Consider the following 21,451-nt stretch of genomic DNA (forward strand, 5'->3'; position numbering starts at 1 on the left):
TTTAACAGTGAGGGTAATTAACCTTTGCAACAATTTATGAATGGCCGGGGTAGATTCTCCATCACTGACAATTGTTAAGTCAAGGCAGGATGTTGTTCTAACAGCTCTGCTCTAGGAGTTATTGTGGGGGAGGTCTCTGGCCTGTGCTATACAGGCGGTTGGACTAGATGATCACAGTGGTGCCTTCTGGCCTTGGGATCTGCCCAGTGGTGTTAGTAGCACGGCCCTGCCGCACGGGGTGTTGTACTGATAAACATGTTAAAGGTTGACAGGTGCTCGGACGCTACAATAATTGGGGCCATGGCTAAGTGCCATAGAGAGATTTCAGCTCTGTGTGCCCCATAAGGATGATTAGGGGCAGTGGGTGGAGAACCTGACTCTTCCCAACACCCCTTGGTGATGAGGCCTGTGATTAGCACAGCCCCCTTTAACATGGGAGTTCTGGGCCCCTCCTGCAGCTCGGCAGTAAGAGGGGGAATCAGGACGTGCTTTCAGAGAGCGAAGGATCTGGAGAGCGTTGCCTGGCAGAACTGAGCCCTGCTGGGCTGCCCTGCGCTCTGATCCTGACCCTCACCCCATCCATGAGGACTGAGAGCCGCTCTAGTGCTCTAGATACCCTGCATCCAAATTTCCATCATCACCAAGTTTGGGGGGAGCTGGATCTAGGGGAGGGGGTTGTTTGGGTCCAATAGTGAACTAGCAGCAGACATTTGGAGCTGGGCTTGGGTCACACCCCTTTCTATTAAGAATGTGCATGGCCTTGCTTAGCTGTTGTGTGCACGTCTCATGCCTGAACAAGAGGAGGAGACCCTCTGAGCTGTACCTGAGGAACCTGTGACTCTGCAAGTCAGGCACTGTTCTGTCCGCCTGTCCGTGGCATTACCCTGTTCCTTACAACAGAGAGCTCTGTATCCCAGTGCAGAGGGAAACAGCGTCGCTGTCACTGATGGACTGTGTGACCAGAAATGTCCACTAACCAACCCTCAGTGCCTTCGTTTGTGGGTGCTCCGCTTGAGAGACGGCCAGCAGCACCAGCTCCTGGGATTTTATTGGGAGTCTCGCACTAGTTCCTGTCTTTCTGAAAGTCCCACTTTCTGGGATCACGAGACTGCTTTAAAAAGTTTATTTAAAAAAGTGAGTTGCAGAGAAGCTAGAAAAATTGAAGCAAGTGATCCCAGAAGCTGAGAAACCAAAGGCCCTTGAAAACGAACCCCACATTAGTGTATTTTTAAATCTCATGATTTTTAAACCAAATTCATGATTTTGGGGGGGGGGGGTGACTCAGACTTGTTTAATGGATCTTGGTGATACTGTGTACCGAGTTCAGAAGATCTGAAAATCAACTAGCAAATGACACAAAAATTAACAAGAATCTTTTTTAAAAGTACAGCAGAAGCGGTCAGTCTGCCAAACAATGAGTGGGGCCACTGGAAGATCGAGGGGTTAAAGGAGCACTCAAGGAAGATGAGGCTGTTGCAGGGAGGCTAAATGGATTCTTTGCATCAATCTTCACTGCAAATGAGCCATTCTTTTTAGGTGACAAATCTGAGGCACTGTCTCACTGAGGTGTGAGTAGAGGAGGTTTTGGAAAAAAACTGATCAATTAAACAGTAATAAGTCACCAGGACCAGATGGAAGAGTTCTGATGGAACTCAGATATCAAATGATCAAATCAGACTACGAACTGTGGGATGTAACCTATGGCTTAAAACAGCCTCTGTATCAGATGACTGGCACACAGCTAATGTGATGCTGATGTTTAAAAAAGGCTTCAGAGGGAATCCAGGCCAGTACCAGTCAAATTGGTTGAAAGAATAGTATAGGCCAGAATGATGAGACTCATAGTTGAACACAGTTTGTTGGGGAAGAATCAACACAGCTTTTCAAAGGGAAATCGCGCCTCACCCGTCTCCTAGAATTCTTTAAGGGGGTCAACCAACATGTGTCATATGGTGATCGGGGCGGGGCCTCGGGCAGAAGGGGCGGGGCTGGGGTCAGTCTCCCCCAGCCAGCCCTTCAGGGCTGCCTGGCTTGTCCCACTCGGGGCTCTGTCAGCAATTTAAAGGGCCTGGGGCTGGGGGGCCGGGAGATCCAGGCCCTTTTAAATTGCTGGGCCCTGGGGCAGCTCATGGGGTAAGAAGCAAGGTCCTCTCCTAAATCGCTAACTGGTTAAAAGATCGGAAACAAAGGGTAGCAATAAATGGTCAGTTTTCAGAAGGGAGAGAGGTAAATAGTGGTGTCCCCCAGGTGTCTGTATTGGGACCAGTGCTGTTCAACATAGTCATAAATGATCTGGAAAAAGGGTTAAACAGAGAGATGCCAAATGTACAGATGATACAAACTACTCAATATACATAAGTACAAAGCAGATTACGAAGAGTTACAAAGAGACCTCACAAAATGGGTTAAGTGGGCAACAAAATGGCAGATGAAATTCAGTGCTGAGAAGTGCAAATAAGGCACATTGGAAAACATAAACCCAACTATACATATAAAATGATGGGAATTCAATTAGCTGTTACCACTCAAGAGAGAGATCTTGGAGTCATTGTGGATAGTTCTCTGAAAACATGCACTCAATGTGCTGCAGCCTGCATTTTGAATACTGATCTCAGTTCCTGTCGCCCCATCACATAAAAGATACGTTTGAATTTGAAGAACTACAGAGAAGGGCGACAAAAATGTTTAGGGGTATGGAACCGCTTCTATATGAAGAGAGATTAAAAAGATTGGGATTATTCAGCTTGGAAAAGAGACGACTCAGGGGGAAATGATAGAGGTGTATAGAATCATGAGTAATGTGGAGGAAGTCTATAAGGAAGTGTTATTTACCCCTTCATTAGAGCCAGGGGTCACCCATGAAATTAAGAGGCAGCAGGTTTAAAACAAAAAAGAAAGTATTTTTTCACACAACATACAGTCAACCTGTGGAACTCACTGCCAAAGGATGTTGTGAAGCTCCAAAGTATAACTAGTCCAAAAAAGAACTAAATGAGTTTTTAGTAGCCAGGATGGTCAGGGATGCAGCCCCATGCTCTGGGTATCTCTAAACCTCGGACTGCCAGAAGCTGGGAGCAGACAACAGGGGATGGATAACTCGATAATTGACCTGTTTTGTTCATTCCCTCTGAAGTATCTGCATGGGCCATTGTCAGAAGACAGGACACTAGTCTAGATGGACCCAATATGGCCATTCTTATGTTCATAAATTGTTCCACTGAGGGATGGGCTGCTGCAGATAAACCATTTCCAGGGGCTCCCTCTGTTATAGAGCTGGTGTAGCCACCCTAGCAGCTGTCCAGGGGCTCTCAGTGTGAGAGGCTGATGGGGGGCGAGTGCTGCCACCTAGGGGTGTGGTCCTGTAGCACAAGGGAGAGAGGCTCATGGGTTGAGCTAGAGCTGGGCTGGAAAACAGAGAGCTTCCCCCCGCCCCCATGAAAATTTTTGACACAAACTAAAATGTTTCCTTTTTCTCCATTTTTTGGGGGTGAGTTTTCATAGAAAACGGATCATTTTTCTCTGTAAGCTCAGCTGCCATGATGCTGCCCAGCTGCAGCTGCCTGGATCCCCAAGAGAAATTGGAGGCTTTTCATCTGCCTCGTCCTCGTAACATAAATGAAGGTTGCACTGACGGAGTCTATGGCTGCACTCTGGGTATGGAAAGGTTGAAACCTCCCGACCAGTCTATGGCTGCGGTATTGTACCCATCTGCTACTCTAACCAGCCTTCCCATCTCTGTGCAGCCCCCTCCACCCTGTACAAAGCCCCTTCAGCAGATTCTGTGGGCAGCGGCTACTGTGACAGGCCCTGGTAGCACATCTCTGATGAACCTGTGCTAGCAGGGAGCTGGAGAGGGTCCTAGAGCAGTTGTGGAAGCCCAGAGATTGTGGGTGGGTGGGCCCAGCTATCAGTGGATCACTGAGATCTGTGCATAACTTTGGGGATCCCTGGATCCTGTGGCCCCCTGTTTATTCCTCAGGGAGAAGTGAAGGGGCCTCCGCTCCTGGAACGATCCGAAGGAAATTTCCCTGTAGGGAGACTTGTGAAATCTCCCTTCCCTGGCCTACACGCTGGGTTTGTAATGCAGGAAAGAGGGCTGCCGGAGAGAAATCTGGTCCTATGTTATTATTAATTATTATTATTATTATTAATTTACTTATTTATTAATTTTATTATGGAAAGCTCACAGCTGTGACAGCATCATTGTTACAACTCGGCTGCCCCCGAGGTAGCCCTGTGATTAGAAGCCCGGATTCCAGGAATAGAGCCTGCAGCAGGGCTGGCGCTGCCGTCCAGTTGGACAGCATCACCCCACATCCCCTGTGATTTGGCCTCGTGCCGTTTGCCATTGGCCCTGACAGGCGTTAAAACTGGTGCACACTAAGCCAGGCAGCTGAGGTTCCCTGATGGCCAAGTGGTCCCCAAGGAAATGTGCAATCATACTTCATAAATACAGTTGCCTTCCTAGCTGAACAGATACTGCCTGCTGACCTGCAATCTCTCCGATAACTCCTTGTCCTTTCGGGTGAAGACCTCTGGTGTCAGCGGCTCCCTTCTAGCAGGAATTGGGTACGTTGGCAGGTTTCACTATCTTTAAAATGCAAAGTGAAGGGGAAAGGCTGCAAGCTGTTTCCATTTGGAGATGTTCTGTGCAGCGGCAGAGGACTCAGCTGGGCTGCTGGGGTGACTCAGTAACAGGGGCTGGAGGACAGGCAGCGCTAGGTAGCGTGGGAACCCCTCCCCAACATCTGCCCATACTCCACAGTGGGCTGTTCAATGTACACAGAAGTCTCACGTTGAAAGCGACCTCAAAGTGTTAAAACCCCGATGCCCTAAGTCAGGATTTCTCAAGGGGTCCCATTTTTAGAGGTGCCGTGTGCTCTGGGCCCGATCCTGCCAGGGGCTGAGCGACAGGAGAACCCACAGAATATCAGTGACTAGTTCCCAAATCGCCTCAGGTTTATTTGCTCCTGGAAATTTTATCAGCAAATGTATTTTCAAAGTTTTTATTCTGTGGTTCGATTGTGAACGCAGGAATTCAGAGCTTTGTTGTTCTGTGGTAACAGGTCTGATAGGGCATATTTCTGTTTCCTGACTGGCTGAGGGCTTCAGCATTTTTGCCCTCTAGATACCTTTCACAGTTACAGGGCTACCTACATCTCTGCCCCCTCTCTGGTCTCTGAGTGCTAGATATCAGGCCTCATACCCTGCCCTCTCATGGGGTGCAATCCCTCCATTCTCCCACCCTCAGACTGGGCCTTGGGCTACAGCACATTGCAGGTGGACTGTGCTTGCCGAGCAGGTCCGAGTGGGTTCGGCAGCTGTGGTTCTTCCCTCTGGGAGTCTGTGACGAGTGGGAGACAAGTGACCAGCCAGCCTTCCTGAACCAAACTACTGTTTAATCTGAACAGCAGGACTAAAGCCTAACAGCGGAGAATAAGCGTGTTTTCAAACAACCGTCTTCCCCTGTTACTGACCCCAAGCCTTCCTGCTCTGAGGGGGACCCAGGCAGGCCAAGGGCCTTGAGACTTCCCCAGCGGTGTCTGTGCCTGTCAGTCTGAAGAGCTTCTCAGCATTGTGAACTCGGCAACGTGTCTGGAGCCCAGAAACAGGCTCTTCCCAGCTTGTAGCTCCAATGTTGTCTGTCAACCACCCTGAAGTGCTGACTGAGAAATAGCTTAATTGAGCTGTTGCTTCCCTTCTTGCTTGTTTTCCAGCAGCCCGCTATTAAACTAAGATGAGCCATACAGGTTTCTCCTCATACAGCCATAACATAAACATCCCAGTAGTAAACCCAATATAGCTCTACAGCAAACATCCTAAGAACTGGGTTCAACATACACATTCATTATGGCAGCTCAGCTCCATGTCTGTCCCAATGCTGTTCCCAGGTGCTACGTATTTTATGAATACAGAATATACACAGTCACAGAGAGAGAGAGAGAGAGAGAGAGAGAGAGAGAGAGAGAAAGAAAGAGAGAGAGAGAGCAATAAACTACTTACCTGTGGGAAATGAAGTAGCATTTCCATTAATACTCATGCTTTTGACTTTGAAATCCACTTCTTGCAAACCCTCATCGTGCCTGAATAACAGGTACTGAGGTCACTGTGTACTAGAGAGTGAGAGCTCAGGGGCTCAATATTATCTACACTTATCCCAATGCCTGCTACCACTCCGGATACAGGCCACAGACTGACAGAACAGAACCTAAGGAGAACCAGTCAGTTATTAACCCAGGGACAGAGGTGCTACTAGACTTCTGTTTGCTGACAAGTGACTGAATGAGAGATGAAATGCACAATCTGTTCAGGTTCTGAAGAAATCCAGATGACAGACGCTACATTTTAAATCCTACTCTAACCTGAGAAATCATCTCTGAAAGTTCAGAGAGGAAACAATGGGTTCACACGTGTGTACTAAAGTACAGATGTGTAAATGGTATGCCAAAACTTTTCATTGTAATACAAATATTACAAACCAAACTTTCATGATCTGAATGAATATCAAAAGCCAGAAGCAGAGTTGTTGGAATCTCTACAGGAAGAAGCAGTGGAAACTTTACTGCTTAATGGTTTTTTCTTTAGAAAGTATGTCAAAAGTATTCCAAATACTGTGTGCAATGGGTTTGTGCTATTAACTCTTTGTTCAGTGAACAGTTGTACGATACTGTCTCCTGGTAACTGACCAGAAGTTGTTTCTAACACTTATATTCAGGGTCGTACATTCAATCACTCTGCAAGACTTCTACAAGACTTTCCAAAAAGTCCACAGAGAACTGAACTGTTGGTCTGTGTTTAAGCAAATACAGGAGCTGAAAGGGGAGTGTAATGGTGGTTGTATGTAATTTATGCCATCTTCTCTTACAGGAGCATGGCCCAAGTATATGCATAGTCAACTGGATATTAGTGTAAACCTAGTGTTTGCATATTCACCCATTTGTGACACCATCCCCTCCTCCGCCAGCTGAAGTAACTGTCTGTGTTAACTTGTAATTTACCAAAAAATATCTACAGACATATGCCTGGGGAGAGGATGCAGGTCCTGTGAGGATGAAGGGAAGCTTGTAGGATGATCAAACTCTCTGGAGTCAGGCAACATTGGCCAGGCCAAGCACTTCAGCTTCCCGTGGAGGGATTCCTAGGGGTCAGAGTGTATTAATGGGAGCTTTAGTTAAAGGAAAGTTAATCGAGCCCGGTTCTGATCAAAATTGCACATGGAAATCTGGAGTGACGTGGTTGAAGTCAATTTTATTGAATTAAGAACCTGGACCTAAGAATTTATCCCATGTACTGCAAACAGGCAGTGGCACAATTTGAACTCTCAGGAGTGGAGCAAATAAAGAATATACATATAATGAGGCAATGAAACACATTTATAAATAGCTTCAGTGCAGGACAGATAAATGCAATGACTGTTTTCACCATGCACTTGCCATATGTTTATACACCTGTCATGGTACAATGGGCAACACTCAGAAGTGGAGGGCCAGAAAGGGTGTCTGTGGGACGGTCGCAATTGTAAAATCACTCAGTGCTCACGTAGCCTGTGGAACTCCCAGCAACAAGATATCAAAGGAGCCAAGAGCTTAGCAGGATTCAAAGAGGGACAGGATGTTTATATGGGTAACCAGAAAATCCAATTAAACAAGTGAGGATTTTTTTAAAAAGAGTCTTGGAAGGGCTCTACATTTCCTTGATTCACACCACAAAATATGTCTTACTAGTGGGTGTCAGGGGGAAATTTTCCCTAGGAGCAGGTTATTCATAGCTGCCCATTGCAGGGCTTCTTCCACCTTCCGCTGCAGCATCTGGAACTGGCCACTGGGTAGTGGGCTAGATGGACTGCAGGTCTGATCCAGTCTGGCAGTGCATTGGATCCTATCCTTGGATCTAAGGATATGTTTTTGCTGATCTTCATTGAGCTCCTGGGAGTCTCTAGATTTGCACTGAGAGCAGAAAGATGTCTCGCTAAATGTCATCCAGTCTCCTGTTCTTTTTCCTTTCAGGAAGGAAAGTTCAAAAGTCCCCGGATCTGCCCAGTACATTATGTCAGCTGTCAATGACACCAACTTCAACTCTGCAGTGTTCCTTCTCACCGGGATACCTGGGCACGAAGACGTCTACCTGTGGATCTCTATCCCCATCTGCTTAATGTATGTTATTTCAATAGTAGGAAATTCCGTCATTCTGTTCATTATAAAAACAGATCCGAGCCTCCATGAGCCCATGTACATTTTCCTTTCCATGTTGGCCATCACAGACCTTGGCTTATCACTATCCACCATGCCGACGATACTGGGCATATACTTGTTCAACTCTAGGGAGATCAGCCTTGATGCCTGTTTTGTCCAGCTGTTCTTCATCCACTCGTTTGCAAAATTTGAATCCTCCGTGCTGTTGTTAATGGCCTTTGACCGCTTCATCGCAATCTCTAACCCACTGAGATATGCTGCCATCTTAATTCCACCGAGAATAGCCAAGATGGGACTGGTGTTAGTTCTCAGAGTGCTGGCCACTTCAATCCCATACCCCTTTCTCCTGAAACGGTTCCGATACTGTCGAGACAATATCCTCTCCCATTCCTACTGCCTGCATCAGGATGTCATGAAGATGGCTTGTGCGGATATCACAGTCAACTACATCTATGGCTTGTCTGATGAACTCTTAACAATGGGGTTGGACTCGCTGCTCATCTTCCTCTCTTATGTGATGATCCTCAAAACAGTGCTGAGTATTGCATCCCACGAGGAGTGCCTGAGGGCCCTGAACACCTGCGTCTCCCACCTCTGCGCCATCCTGCTTTTCTATACACCAGACATCGGCCTGGCTATGATACACAGATTTGGTAACAGCTCTTCTCACTTGCTTCAAATGGTCCTGGGCTATTTCTACCTGCTGGTCCCACCCATGATCAATCCAATTGTGTACAGTGTGAAAAGCAAACACCTTCGTGAGAGGATAATCAGGGCATTTGTCAAGTGAAGTGTCAGTTCATAACCCGTCTCCAGGGCTGGACACACGGGAGACAAAAAACACAGGCACCTATTCCATCCTGGATCCTCTTCCCCTGAGGTCCCTCCCTCTGCCCTATCTCCAGGCTGTAAGCCAGAGCCAGGCTGCGGTAAGAGCTGCCAGAGAGCCAGAGCCACTGTGAGGAGCCCCAGACCCTCCACATTTTAGGCCCCTCCCACAGGATGTACAACCCAGGGAAAGTGGAGAGTCCAGAGTTCCCCTCAGCAACCTGTGCTCCTGGGGCAGATCTTACCATGGCCCAACTCTGGCCTCGCTGGGAGGTGGAGCATCGGGGGAAGTGGAGGAGCAGGGGGCAGGGCTTAGTGGGAAGAGATGGGGTAGGGGGCGGGGTTTCAGGGGAAAAAGAGGAATAGGGATGTGGGAAGTTTGAACCAATGCTGGCTCCTGCTAGCAGGGTGGTGGGGGGCTCCTGAGTAAAGGAGGAGGATGGGGCTGTAGGGTAGGAGACCTTGTGTTTTGGAGAAGACTGAATGAATGTGACCCCACGGAGGGAGCTCCTTTTTTAAGTATCCCAGGCTGAGAGTTAGCCATTGCGAGTACCTTAGAGGGAAGGGCAGGGCACCTACAGGACTCCTCAGGCCCCACGGGGACACTCTGGGGTGGCCCCTGTCAACCGGGATTTGGCTAGACTGTGCCATGCTCTTGGAAGCCGTAGAGTCATAGAATTTAAGGCCAGAAAGAGCCATTAGATCATCTAGTCCAGAGGTTCTCAAACTGGGGGGTGGGCCCCCCTGGGGTGTGCGGAATGTATTCTGCTGTGGGGGGCATGAGAAGCTTTAGGGGAAAAACCAGACTGTGCACATTTTACCCACAAAAGTGAATAATTAGCAAAGCTGATTCCTCCAGACACATCCAGTCCTCAGACGGCGCTGTGCATTTGACTCTAGTGGGTTCTGTGTATTTTGACGGATTTCTATTAAGTTTGCACAGCACGATAGAATGTTGTTGCCATCTGTATGTGAATCCGTTTGCTACGGCGCGGTGTGCACATTACATTGTAAGCAGGGACCACAATCGCAGTTTTGTTTTGCTCTTATTACAGTGAATCGCTGGATCATTCATGCAACAGAAAAAAAAGCACAACTGATTCAAGTGAAGCTCTGCCCCCCGCATATATCAGTATATGTAGTCGTGTGGTGGTGGTGGGGGGCGTATACTCTTACAGACACAAAGAAGTGGGGGCGCGAACAAGAAGTTTGAGAATCACCAATCTAGTCTGACCTCCTCTTTATCACAGGCTGCAGGATTTCACCCATTTACCCCTGTATTGAACCCAATGACCTTGTTTGACTAACTCATAACCTGTGTTCCTCTAAAGCGTATCTTCCAGGAAGGCATCCAGTCTTGGTTTGGAGATGGCAGGAGAATCCACCACCTCCCTTGGGAGTTTGTTCCGGCGGTTAGTCACCCTCGATGTTAAAAATGTGTGCCTCATGTCCAAATTTAGTTTGTCTGGTTTCAGTTTCAAGCCATTGGCTCTTATTATACCTTCCCATGCTTGATAAAAGATCCCGTTAGTAGCTGGTATTTTGTCCCTGTGAAGGTGCTTGTACACTGTTATCAAGTCAGCTCTCAGCCTTACTTTTAATAAGCTAAGGAGACTCAGCCCTTGAAGTCTCCACTGTCAGGCATTTTCTCCAGCCCTTCAGTCATTTTTGTGGCTCTTTTCTGAACCCACTCCAATTTTTCAATCTAGGCAGCGGACCTGGATGCAGTATTCCAGCATTGGTCTCACCAATGTCATATACAGACGTGAGATCGCCTCCCTAGTTCTAGTCACTACACGCCTGTGTATACAGCCAAGCGTATGTTGGAAACGAGAGAGGAGAAGAAAGACGTGGGTGTATTAGTCAGTCCCAGGATGACTGTGAGTCACGGATGTGATGCGGCTGTGAACAAGGCGCATGAGGTCCTAGAATGTGTTAGGCAAGATAGGGAATTATTAATATCACTATACAAGGCACTGGTGAGACCTCCTCTGGCAAACTGTGTAAAATTCTGGTCTCTCCTATGCTAGAAAGAAGAATTCATGCTGGAACAGGTGCAGAGAATGGCTGCTAGGATGGTCAGGGCAATGGAGGGCCTGGCTTACGAGGAGACTGAAGGAGCTTGGCTGGTTTAGCCCATCACAAGGCAGGCTGAGCACAGATTGGATTGCTCTATAAATACATCAGGGGAGTAAAAACCAAGCGGGGAGAGAAGCTCCTGAAGCTAAAATACAGCGTTGGCACAAGAACAAATGGGGACAAGCTGGCCAGGAGCAAACTGAGGCTGGAAAGGAGAAGGAGGTTTCTGACCATCCGAGCAGGGAGGTTCCGGAACAGCCGCCCAACAGCAGCTGTGTGGGGCAAACAAGCCAGCTGGTTTTAACATGGAGCTTGACAGGTGCATGAACCAGGCAATATGCCAGGGTCACCTGCAATAGCAGGGAACTGGGCTCCTGGATGGACTTCCAGACCTATATCCCTATGGGTCACATTCACCCATTTTCACAGAGTCATAGAATCATAGGACTGGAAGGGACCTCGAGAGGTCATCAAGTCCAGTCCCCTGCACTCATGGCAGGACCAAGCACCATCTAATCCATCCCTGACAGGTGTTTGTCTAACCTGCTCTTAAAAAGCTCCAATGATGGAGATTCCACAACCTCCCTAAGCAATTTATTCCAGTGGTTGACCACCCCGACAGTTAGGAAGTTTTTCCTAATGTCCAACCTAAACCTCCCTTGCTGCAATTTAAGCCCATTGGTTCTTGTTCTATCATCACAGGTTAAGGAGAACAATTTTTCACCCTCGTCCTTGTAACAACCTTTTAGGTACTTCAAAACTGTTATGTCCCCTCTCAGTCTTCTCTTTTCCAGACTAAACAAACCCAGTTCTTTCAATCTTCCCTCATAGATCATGTTTTCTAGACCTTTAATAATTTTTGTTGCTCTTCTCTGGACTTTTTCCAATTTGTCCACATCTTTCCTGAAATGTGGCGCCCAGAACTGGACACAATACTCCAGTTGAGGCCTAATCAGCACGGAGTAGAGCACAACAATTAGTTCTCGTGTCTTGCTTAAAACACTCCTACTAATACATCCCAGAATGATGTTTGCTTTTTTTGCAACAGTGTTACACTGTTGACTCATATTTAGCTCATGGTCCACTATAACCCCTAGATCCCTTTCCGCAGTACTCCTTCCTAGGCAGTCATTTCCCATTCTGTATGTGTTCAACTGATTGTTCCTTCCTAAGTGGAGTACTTTGCTTTTGTCCTTATTGAATGTCATCCTATTTACCTCAGACCATTTCTCCAGTTTGTCCAGATCATTTTGAATTGTAATCCTATCTTCCAAAGCACTTGCAACCCCTCCCAGCTTAGTATCATCCGCAAACTTTGTAAGTGTACTTTCTATGCCATTATCTAAATCATTGATGAAGATATTGAAAAGAACCGGACCCAGAACTGATCCCTGCGGAACCCCACTTGTTATGCTCTTCCAGCATGACTGTGAACCATTGATAACTACTCTCTGGGAATGGTTATCCAGCCAATTATGCACCCACATCTACTGCTTCCCCCCATCCACAAGGCATGTTATGCTCTCAAAGAAAGCTATCAGGTTGGTTTGACATGATTCGTTCTTGAAAAATCCATAATGACTATTGCTTATCACCTTATTATCTTCTAGATGTTTGCAGATTGATTCCTTAATTATTTGCTCCATTATCTTACCTGGTGCAGAAGTTAAGCTGACTGGTCTGTAATTGCCTGGGTTGCCGTTATTTCCCTTTTTATAGATAGGCACTATATGTGCTCTTTTCCAGTCTTCTGGAATTTTTCCAGTCTTTCATGACTTTTCAAAGATAATCGCTAATGGCTCAGATATCTCCTCAGTCAGTTCCTTGAGTATTCTAGGATGCATTTCATCAGGTCTTGGCAACTTGAAAACACCTAACTTGTTTAAGTAATTTTAAACTTGTTCTTACTCTACTTTAGCTTCTGAACCTACTCCATTTTCAGTGGCATTCACTATGTTAGGCATCCAAACACCACCAGCCTTCTTGGTGAAAACCAAAACAAAGTCATTAAGCACATCTGCCATTTCCACATTTTCCGTTATTGTTTTTCCCTCTTCATTGACTCATCGGCCTACCCTGTCCTTGGTCTTCCTCTTGCTTCTAATGTACTTGTAGAATGTTTTCTTGTTACCTTTTATGTCTCTAGCTAGTTTAACCTCATTTTATGCCTTGGCTTTTCTAATTTTGCCCCTACATACATGTGTTATTTGTTTAAATTCATACTTTGTAATTTGACCTTGTTTCCACTTTTTGTAGGACTCTGTTTTAATTTTTCAATCATTGAAGATCTCCTGGTTAAGCCAAAGTGATCTTTTGCCATATTTCCTATCTTTCCTGCACAATGGAATAGTTTGCTCTTGTGCCCTTAATAATGTCTCATTGAAAAACTGCCAACTGTCTTCAATTGTTTTTCCTCTTAGACTTGCTTTCCATGGGATTTTACCTACCAACTCCCTGAGTTTGCTGAAGTCTGCCTTCTTCAAATCCATTGTCTTTATTTTGTTGTTCTCCCTCCTACCATTCCTTGGACTCATGAACTCTACCATTTCATGATCACTTTCACCCAAGCTGCCTTCCACTTTCAAATTCTCAGCCAGTTCCTCCCTATATGTCAAAATCAAGTCTAGAACAGCCTCTCCCTAGTAGCTTTCTCCACTTCTTATTTACAATGTCATCTGAAAGTGAGAGCAAGTGTTCTCCAGCATTGCAAGGTATTTACGTGCCCGATATGCTAAACATTCATATGCCCCTTCATGCTTCAGTCCCCATTCCAGAGGACATGCTTCCATGCTGAATTACATTTCTGACTGAACTCCTTAGGGGAGAATTGCATGTCTCCTGCTCTGTTTTACCCGCATTTTGCCATATATTTCATGTTATAGCAATCTCGGATGACGACCCAGCATGTTTTTCAATTTAAGAACACTTTCACTGCAGATTTGACAAAATGCAAAGAAGGTACCAATGTGAGATAGCTACAACACTCGACCCCAGGTTTAAGAATCTGAAGTGCCTTCCAACGTCTGAGAGGGATGAGGTGTGAAGCATGCTTTCAGAAGTCTTAAAAGAGCAACACTGTGATGTGAAAACTAGAGAACCTGAACCATCAAAAAAGAAAATCAACCTTCTGCTGGTAGCATCTGACTCAGATGATGAAAATGAACATGCGTCGGTCTGCACTGCTTTGAATTGTTATCGAGCAGAAACCGTCATCAGCATGGAAGCATGTCCTTTGGAATAGAATCATAGAAGATATGGGTTGGAAGAGCCCTCAGGTGGTCATCTAGTCCAACCCCCTGCTCAAAGGCATGGTGGGAGAAGCATGAAAGGATACATTAATCTTTAATACAGCTGGCATATAAATATCTTGCGATACCTTGATTACAAAAATGCCATGCAAACACCTGTTCTCACTTTAAGGTGACATTGTAAACAAGAAACGGGCAGCATTATCTCCCATAAATGTAAACAAACTTGTTTGTCTGAGTGACTGGCTGAACAAGAAGTAGGACTGAGTGGACTTGTAAAACTCTAAAGTTTTACAGTGTTTTATTTTTGAGTGCAGTTATTTTTTCTATATAATTCTATATTAGGTGAATTGTAAAATTAAGTGAACTAAATTACTATTTCCTTTTTTTCTTTTTTACAGTGCACATATTTATAATAAAAATAAATATAAAGTGAGTACTCTAAACTTTGTATTCTGTGTTGTAATTGAAATCAATATGTTTGAAATTTTTCAGAGGGGTAGCCGTGTTAATCTGTTTCAGCAAAAACAATGAGGAGTCCTGTGGCACCTTAAAGACTAACAAATTTATTTGGGCATAAGCTTTTGTGGGCTGGAACCACTTCTGACTACCACAGCTACCCCTCTGAAACTTGTCACCATGCAAGGTACTGAATTTAGCCATATGAATTGGAAATCCATCAGCTTCATGAAAAAACTCGCAAAGTGGGTTCCAGCCAACAAAAGCTTACCCCCAAATAAATGTGTTAGTCTTTAAGGTGCCACAGGACTCCTCGTTATATTTGAAAATGTAGAAATCATCCAAAAATATTTAAATAAATGGTATTCTATTATGGTTTAACAGCGCGATTAATCACGATTAATTTTTTAATCGCTTCACATCCCTATTTAAACTCCTTTTATTCTCCCATGTTACACTTTATTCCCACTGTTCGGATTAAACAGTGTTTTGGTTCAAGGAGGCTGGCTGGTCACTCATCTCACCACTAGTCACAGCCTCCCAGAGGGAAGAACGACAGGTCCCGAACCCACTCGGACCTGCTGGGCAAGCACAGTCAACCTGCAGTGTGCTGGAGCCCAGGGCGCCGTCTGAGGGTGAGAGGATCATGGGATTCCATCCCATGAGAAGGAAGGGTAGAGGTCACCAAATGAAGTTAAGAGGTAGCAAGTTTGAAACAAACAAAAGAAAGTACTTTTTCACACAATGAACAGTCAGCCTGTGGAACTCATTGCCAAGGGATGTTGTGAAGGCCAAAAGTATAACTGGTTCGAGAAAAAAAATTAGATAAGTTCCTGGAGGTTAGGTCCATCAGTGGCGATCAGCCAAGATGGGCAGGGACGTAGCTCCATGCTCTGGGTTTCTCTGAACCTCTGACTGCGAGAAGCTGGGAGCAGACAACAGCAGATGGATCACTCGATAATTGCCCAGTTCTCTTCATTTCCTCTGAAGCGTCTGCACCGAACACTGTCAGAAGACAGGACACTGAGCTACATGGACAATTGGTCTGACCCAATATGGCCTTTGTTATGTTCTTCATTTGTGCCACCGATACATGAGCTGCTGCAGATAAGCCGTTTCCAGCGCCACCCTCTGTTATAGAGCTGGCGTAGCCACACTAGCAGATGTCCAGGGGCTGCTCAGTGTGGGACACCGATGTGGGGCTAGTGATGCCATGTAGGGGCGTCAAGGCTGTATCCCCACTTTGAACTTTAGGGTACAAATGTAGGGGCCTGCATGAAAACTGCTAAGCTTATCTACCAGCTTAGCTCTGGTCCGCTGCCACCATCTTAAGAATTCCCTCCCTGGGAAGCCTTGAGAAACCTTTCACCAATTCCCTGGTGAATACAGATCCAAACTGCTTGGATCTTAAACAAGGAGAAATTGACCCTTCCCCCCTCCTTCCTTTCACCAACTCCTGGTGAATACAGATCCAAACCCCCTTTGGATCTTAAAACAAGGAGAAATCAATCAGGTTCTTAAAAAGAAGGCTTTTAATTAAAGCAAAAGGTAAAAATCATCTCTGCAAAATCAGTATGGAAAATAACTTTACAGGGTAATCAAACTTAAAGAGCTCAGAGGAATCCCCTCTGTCTTAGGTTCAAAGTATAGCAAACAAGATAAGCACTCTGGTAAAAGGTACATTTACAAGTTGAGAAAACAAAGTAAATCTAAGACGCCTTGCCTGGCTTTTACTTACAATTTTGAAATAAGAGAGACTTGTTTAGAAAGATGGGGAGAACCTGGATTGATGTCTGGTCCCTCTCAGTCCCAAGAGCGAACAACCCCTTAAACAAAGGACACACACAAAAGCCTTTCCCCCCCCCAAGATTTGAAAGTATCTTGTCCCCTTATTGGTCCTTGGGGTCAGGTGTCAGCCAGGTTACCCGAGCTTCTTAACCCTTTACAGGTAAAAGGATTTGGAGTCTCTGGCTAGGAGGGATTCCATAGCACTGTACACAGGAGAGCTGTCACCCTTCCCTTTATAGTTATGACAAGGGGTGTGGTCCTGTAGCACCAGGCACAGAGGCTCATGGTTTCAGCTAGAGCTGGGCTGGAAAACAGAGTTTTTTCCCCCATGAAAAATTGTGACCCAAACTGAAATGTTTCCTTTTCATCCATGTTTCGGGGTGAGTTTTCATAGAAAATGGATCACTTTTCTCCGTACGCTCAGCTGCCAGGATGCTGTCCAGCTGCAGGTGCCTGGATCCCCAAGAGAAATGGGAGGCTTTTCATCTGCCTCTCCCTCGTAACGTAAATGAAGGTGGCACTGACGGAGTCTATGGCTGCACTCTGGGTATGGAAAGGTTGAAACCTCCCGACCAATCTATGGCTGGGGTATTGTGCCCATCAGCTACTCTAACCAGCCTTCCCATCTCTGTGCAGCCCCCTCCACCCTGTACAAGGCCCCTTCAGCAGATCCTGTGGACAGTGGCTGCTTTGACAGGCCCTGGTAGCAAATCTCTGATGAGCCTGTGCTAGCAAGGAGCTGGAGAGGGCCCTAGAGCAGTTGTGGAGACCCAGAGGTTGGGGGTGGGGGGCCTAGGTACCAGTGAATCACTGAGATCTGTCCATAACTTTGGGAATCCAGGGATCCTGGGTTCCACTTTTCATTCCTCAGGGAGAAGTGAAGGGACCTTCCCTCATGGAACGATCCAAGGGAAGTTTCCATGTAGGGATCCTTGTGGAATCTCCCCTCCCTGGCCTGCACCCTGGGTTTGTAATGCAGGAAAGGGGGCTGCCAGGGAGAATTCTGGTCCTATATTATTATTATATTATATTTCATTTTATTTCAGCAAGACCACAGCTGTGACAGCATCATCCTTACCACTCAGTGACCCTCGAGGTAGCCAGGTGACTAATCAGAACAATAGGAACAATGATGACAAGCCTGGATTCCAAAAATAGAGCCTGTAGCAGGGCTTGAGCTACAGTCCACTTGGGCAGCATCACCACACGTCCCCTGTGATTTGGCCTCCTGCAGTTTGCCATTGGCCGTGACGGGGTTAAAGCTGGTGCACACTAAGCCAAGCAGCTGAGCTTCCCTGATGGCCAAAAGGCCCCCAAGGGAATGTCCAGGCATGCTTCATAAAGACAGTTGCCTCCATATCTGAACAGATACTGCCTGCTGCCCGTGCAACCTCTCTGATGACTCCTTGTCCTTTAGGGTGAAGACCTCTGGTGTCAGCGGCTCCCCTTCTAGCAGGAATTGGGTACGTTGGCAGGTTTCACTATCTTTAAAATGCAAAGTGAAGGGGAAAGGCTGCACACTGTTTACATTTGCAGATGCTTTGTGCAGCGGCAGAGGACTCAGCTGGGCTGTCGGGGTGACTCAGTGACGGGCCTGGAGGACAGGCAGCGCTAGGTAACTTGGGAACCCCTCCCCTGCATCTGCCCATGCTTCGTGGTGGGTTGTTCAAACTACACAGAAACCTGACATTCAAAGCGAGCTCAGAGTGTTAAAACCCTGATGCCCTGAGTCAGGATTTCTCAAGGGCTCCCATATCTAGAGGTGCCGTGTGCTCTGGGCCCAATCCTGCCAGGCGATGAGGGAGAGGAGACTCCATAGAATAGCAGTGACTAGTTCCCAAATCACCTCAGGTTTATTTGCTCCTGAAAATTTAATCAGGAAATGCATTTTCAACGGTTTTATTCTCTGGCTCAATTGTGAACACAGGAATTCAGAGCTGTGTTTCTCTCTGGTAACAGGTCCAATAGGGCATATTTCTGTTTCCTGACTGGCTGAGGGCTCCAGAATTTCTGCCCTGTAGATACTCCTCAGAGTTCCAGGGCTACTGGCATCTCTACCCCCGTCTGGTCTCCGAGTGCCAGATGTCAGGCCTTGTAGCCTTCCCTCTCATGGGGTGGAATTCCGCGATCCTCCCACCATCAGACTGGGCTCTGGGCTACAACACAGTGTGAGTTGAATGTGCTTTCTGAGCAGGTCTGAGTGGGTTCGGCTTCCCTTTGGAGTCCGTGAATAGTGGTGAGACGAGTGACCAGCCAGCCTTCTTGAACCAAAATACTGTTTAATCTGAACAGTCGGAATAAAGAGTAACATGGGAGAATAATCATTTACAAACTACGGAACTACAACCTAGATGAAGCTACTATAAGGTGTGTACATAACTGGCTGGAAAACCATTCCCAGAGTGTAGTTATCAATGGTTCACAGTCAGGATGGAAAGGCATAACGAGCGGGGTTCCGCAGGGATCAGTTCTAGGTTTTGTTCAATATCTTCATCAACGATTTAGTTGATGGCATAGAGAGGACACTTATAAAGTTTGCAGATTATACCAAGCTGGGAGGGGTTGCAAATGCTTTGAAGGATAGGATTATAATTCAAAATGATCCAGACAAACTGGAGAAATGGTCTGAGGTAAATAAGATGAAATTCAATAAGGACAAATGCAAAGTACTCCATTTAGGAAGGAACAATCAGTTGCACATATACAAAATGGGAAATGACTGCATAGGAAGGAGTACTGCAAAAAGGGATTTTGGGGTCATGGTGGACCACAAGCTAAATATGAGTTAACAGTGTAACACTGTTGCCAAAAAAAACGAACATCCTTCTGGGATGTATTAGCAGGAGTGTTGAAAGCAAGACATAAGAAGTAATTCTTGCATTCTACTCCGTGCTGATTAGGCCTCAACTGGAGTATTGTGTCCAGTTCTGGGCGCCACATTTCAGGAAAGATTTGTATAAAACTGGAAAAATTCCAGGGGAGAGCAACAAAAATGATTAAAGTTCTAGAAAACATGACCTATGAGTGAAAATTGAAAGAACTGGGTTTGTTTAGTCTGGAAAGAGAAGACAGAGACGGGACATACCATGAGTACAGGGCACTGGACTTGATGACCTCTTGAGGTTCCTTCCAGACCTATGCTTCTATGAATAAGAGGGTTTTCAAACAACAGTCTGTACACATCTCTGACCCCAAACCCTCCCTCTCTGACAGGGACCCAGGCAAGCCAAGGTCCTTCAGACTTCCCCAGTGCTGTCTGTGCTTCTCTGAAGAGCATCTCAGCAACAGCTGCCCCATCTCTGGACAGACTCCCAGCGCAGGCAAAACAAGCTGTGTAACGAGGCTGGAGCCCGGAAATAGACTCTTCCCAGCTTGTAGCTCCAGAGTTGTCTCTGAGCTTCCCTGAAGTGGTTACTGAGAGATGACTACTTTCCTGTGGGAAATGAAGTTCCATTTCCATGAATACTCATGCATTTGACTTTGAAATCCACTTCCTGCAAACCCTCATTGTGCCTGAATAACAGGTGCTGGGGTCACTATGTACTAGAGAGTGAGAGCTCCGGGAATGAATATTTTCTGTACTGATCCCAATGCCTGTTACCACTCCAGATACAGGCTACAGACTGACAGAACAGAACCTGAGGAGAACCAGTCAGCTACTAACCCAGGGACAAGGGAGCTACTAGACTTTTGTTTGCTGACAAGTGACTGGATGAGGGCTGAGATGCTGGGATCTTTTCAGGTTGTGAAGAAATCCAGATGACAGAGGCTACATTTTAAGTCCCACTCTAACCTGAGAAATCATCTCTGAAAGATGAGGCAAAAGAATGGGTTCACGTGTGCGCTAGAGTACAAATGTGTAAATGATATGCCAGAACTTTTCATTGTAATACAAATATTACCAACCAAACTTTCATGAATTGCTTGGATATCAAAAGCCAGCAGCAGATGTCCTGGAATCTCTTCCGGAGGGAGCAGTGGTAACTTTACTTCTTAATGGCTTTTGCTTTAGAAAGTATTTCAGAAGTACTCAAAATACTGTGTGCAATGGGTTTGTGCTATTAACTCTTTGTTCAGTGAACAGTATGATACTGTCTCCTGGTAACTGACTAAAAGCTGTTTCGAAAATTTACATTCAGGGTCATGCATTCAATAAATCTTCAATACATGTGCAAGATTTACCAAAAAGTCTTAAGAGAACAGAAGCGCTGGTCTGTGTTTCAGCAAAGAGAAGAGCTGAGGTGCAGCAAAGGGGAGTGGTAGAGTGGATGATGTATATAATTTTCGCCCATCACCTGTTACGTGAGCATGGTTGTAGTAACTTGCACACTCAACTGGATATTAGTGCAAATATGCTGTTTGCACTATTCACCCATTTCTGACACTAACCCCTCCCCTGCCCAGCTGTAGTAACTGTCTCTGTTAGCTTGTAAATTGCCAAATATCTACAGACACTTCCATGGGGAGAGGATACCGGTCCTGTGAGGATGAAGAGAAGCCTGTAGAATGACCAAACTCTCTGGATTCAGTCAACTCTGGGCAGGCAAAGCACTTCAGCTTCTCTTGGAGGGATTCCTGGGTGTCAGAGTGTATCACCGGGAGCATTTGGTAAGGGAAACTTAATAGAGCCTGGTTCTGATCAAATTTACACATGTAAATCTGGAGTGACGCTGTTGAAGTCAATTTTATAACTCTCAGGAGTGGAGAAAATAAGTATCTATCTATATATCTAATGAGGCAATGAAACATGTTTATAAATAGCTTCAATGGAGGAAAGATAAATGCAATGACCGTGTTCACCATGCTCTTGCAATGTGATTACCCACATGTCATGATACAGTGGGCCAAACTCAGAAG

The 21,451-nt window shown here is 46.0% G+C and overlaps 1 protein-coding gene across 1 annotated transcript; it reads left to right on the forward strand.

Moving 5' to 3' along the window:
- The first annotated feature begins 8,046 nt into the window (after positions 1–8,046).
- Positions 8,047–8,982, forward strand: LOC135891287 (olfactory receptor 51G2-like). The gene has a single exon (XM_065418821.1). The coding sequence runs from the start codon at positions 8,047–8,049 to the stop codon at positions 8,980–8,982; it is 936 nt and encodes a 311-aa protein (XP_065274893.1).
- Positions 8,983–21,451: the final 12,469 nt, after the last annotated feature.

Source organism: Emys orbicularis, chromosome 1 (assembly GCF_028017835.1).
Source record: "Emys orbicularis isolate rEmyOrb1 chromosome 1, rEmyOrb1.hap1, whole genome shotgun sequence".
NCBI lineage: Eukaryota > Metazoa > Chordata > Testudines > Emydidae > Emys > Emys orbicularis.

Coding starts and splice junctions, on each gene's coding strand:
- LOC135891287 (XM_065418821.1), top strand. CDS start 8,047: ATGTCAGCTGTCAATGACACCAACTTCAACTCTGCAGTGTTCCTTCTC.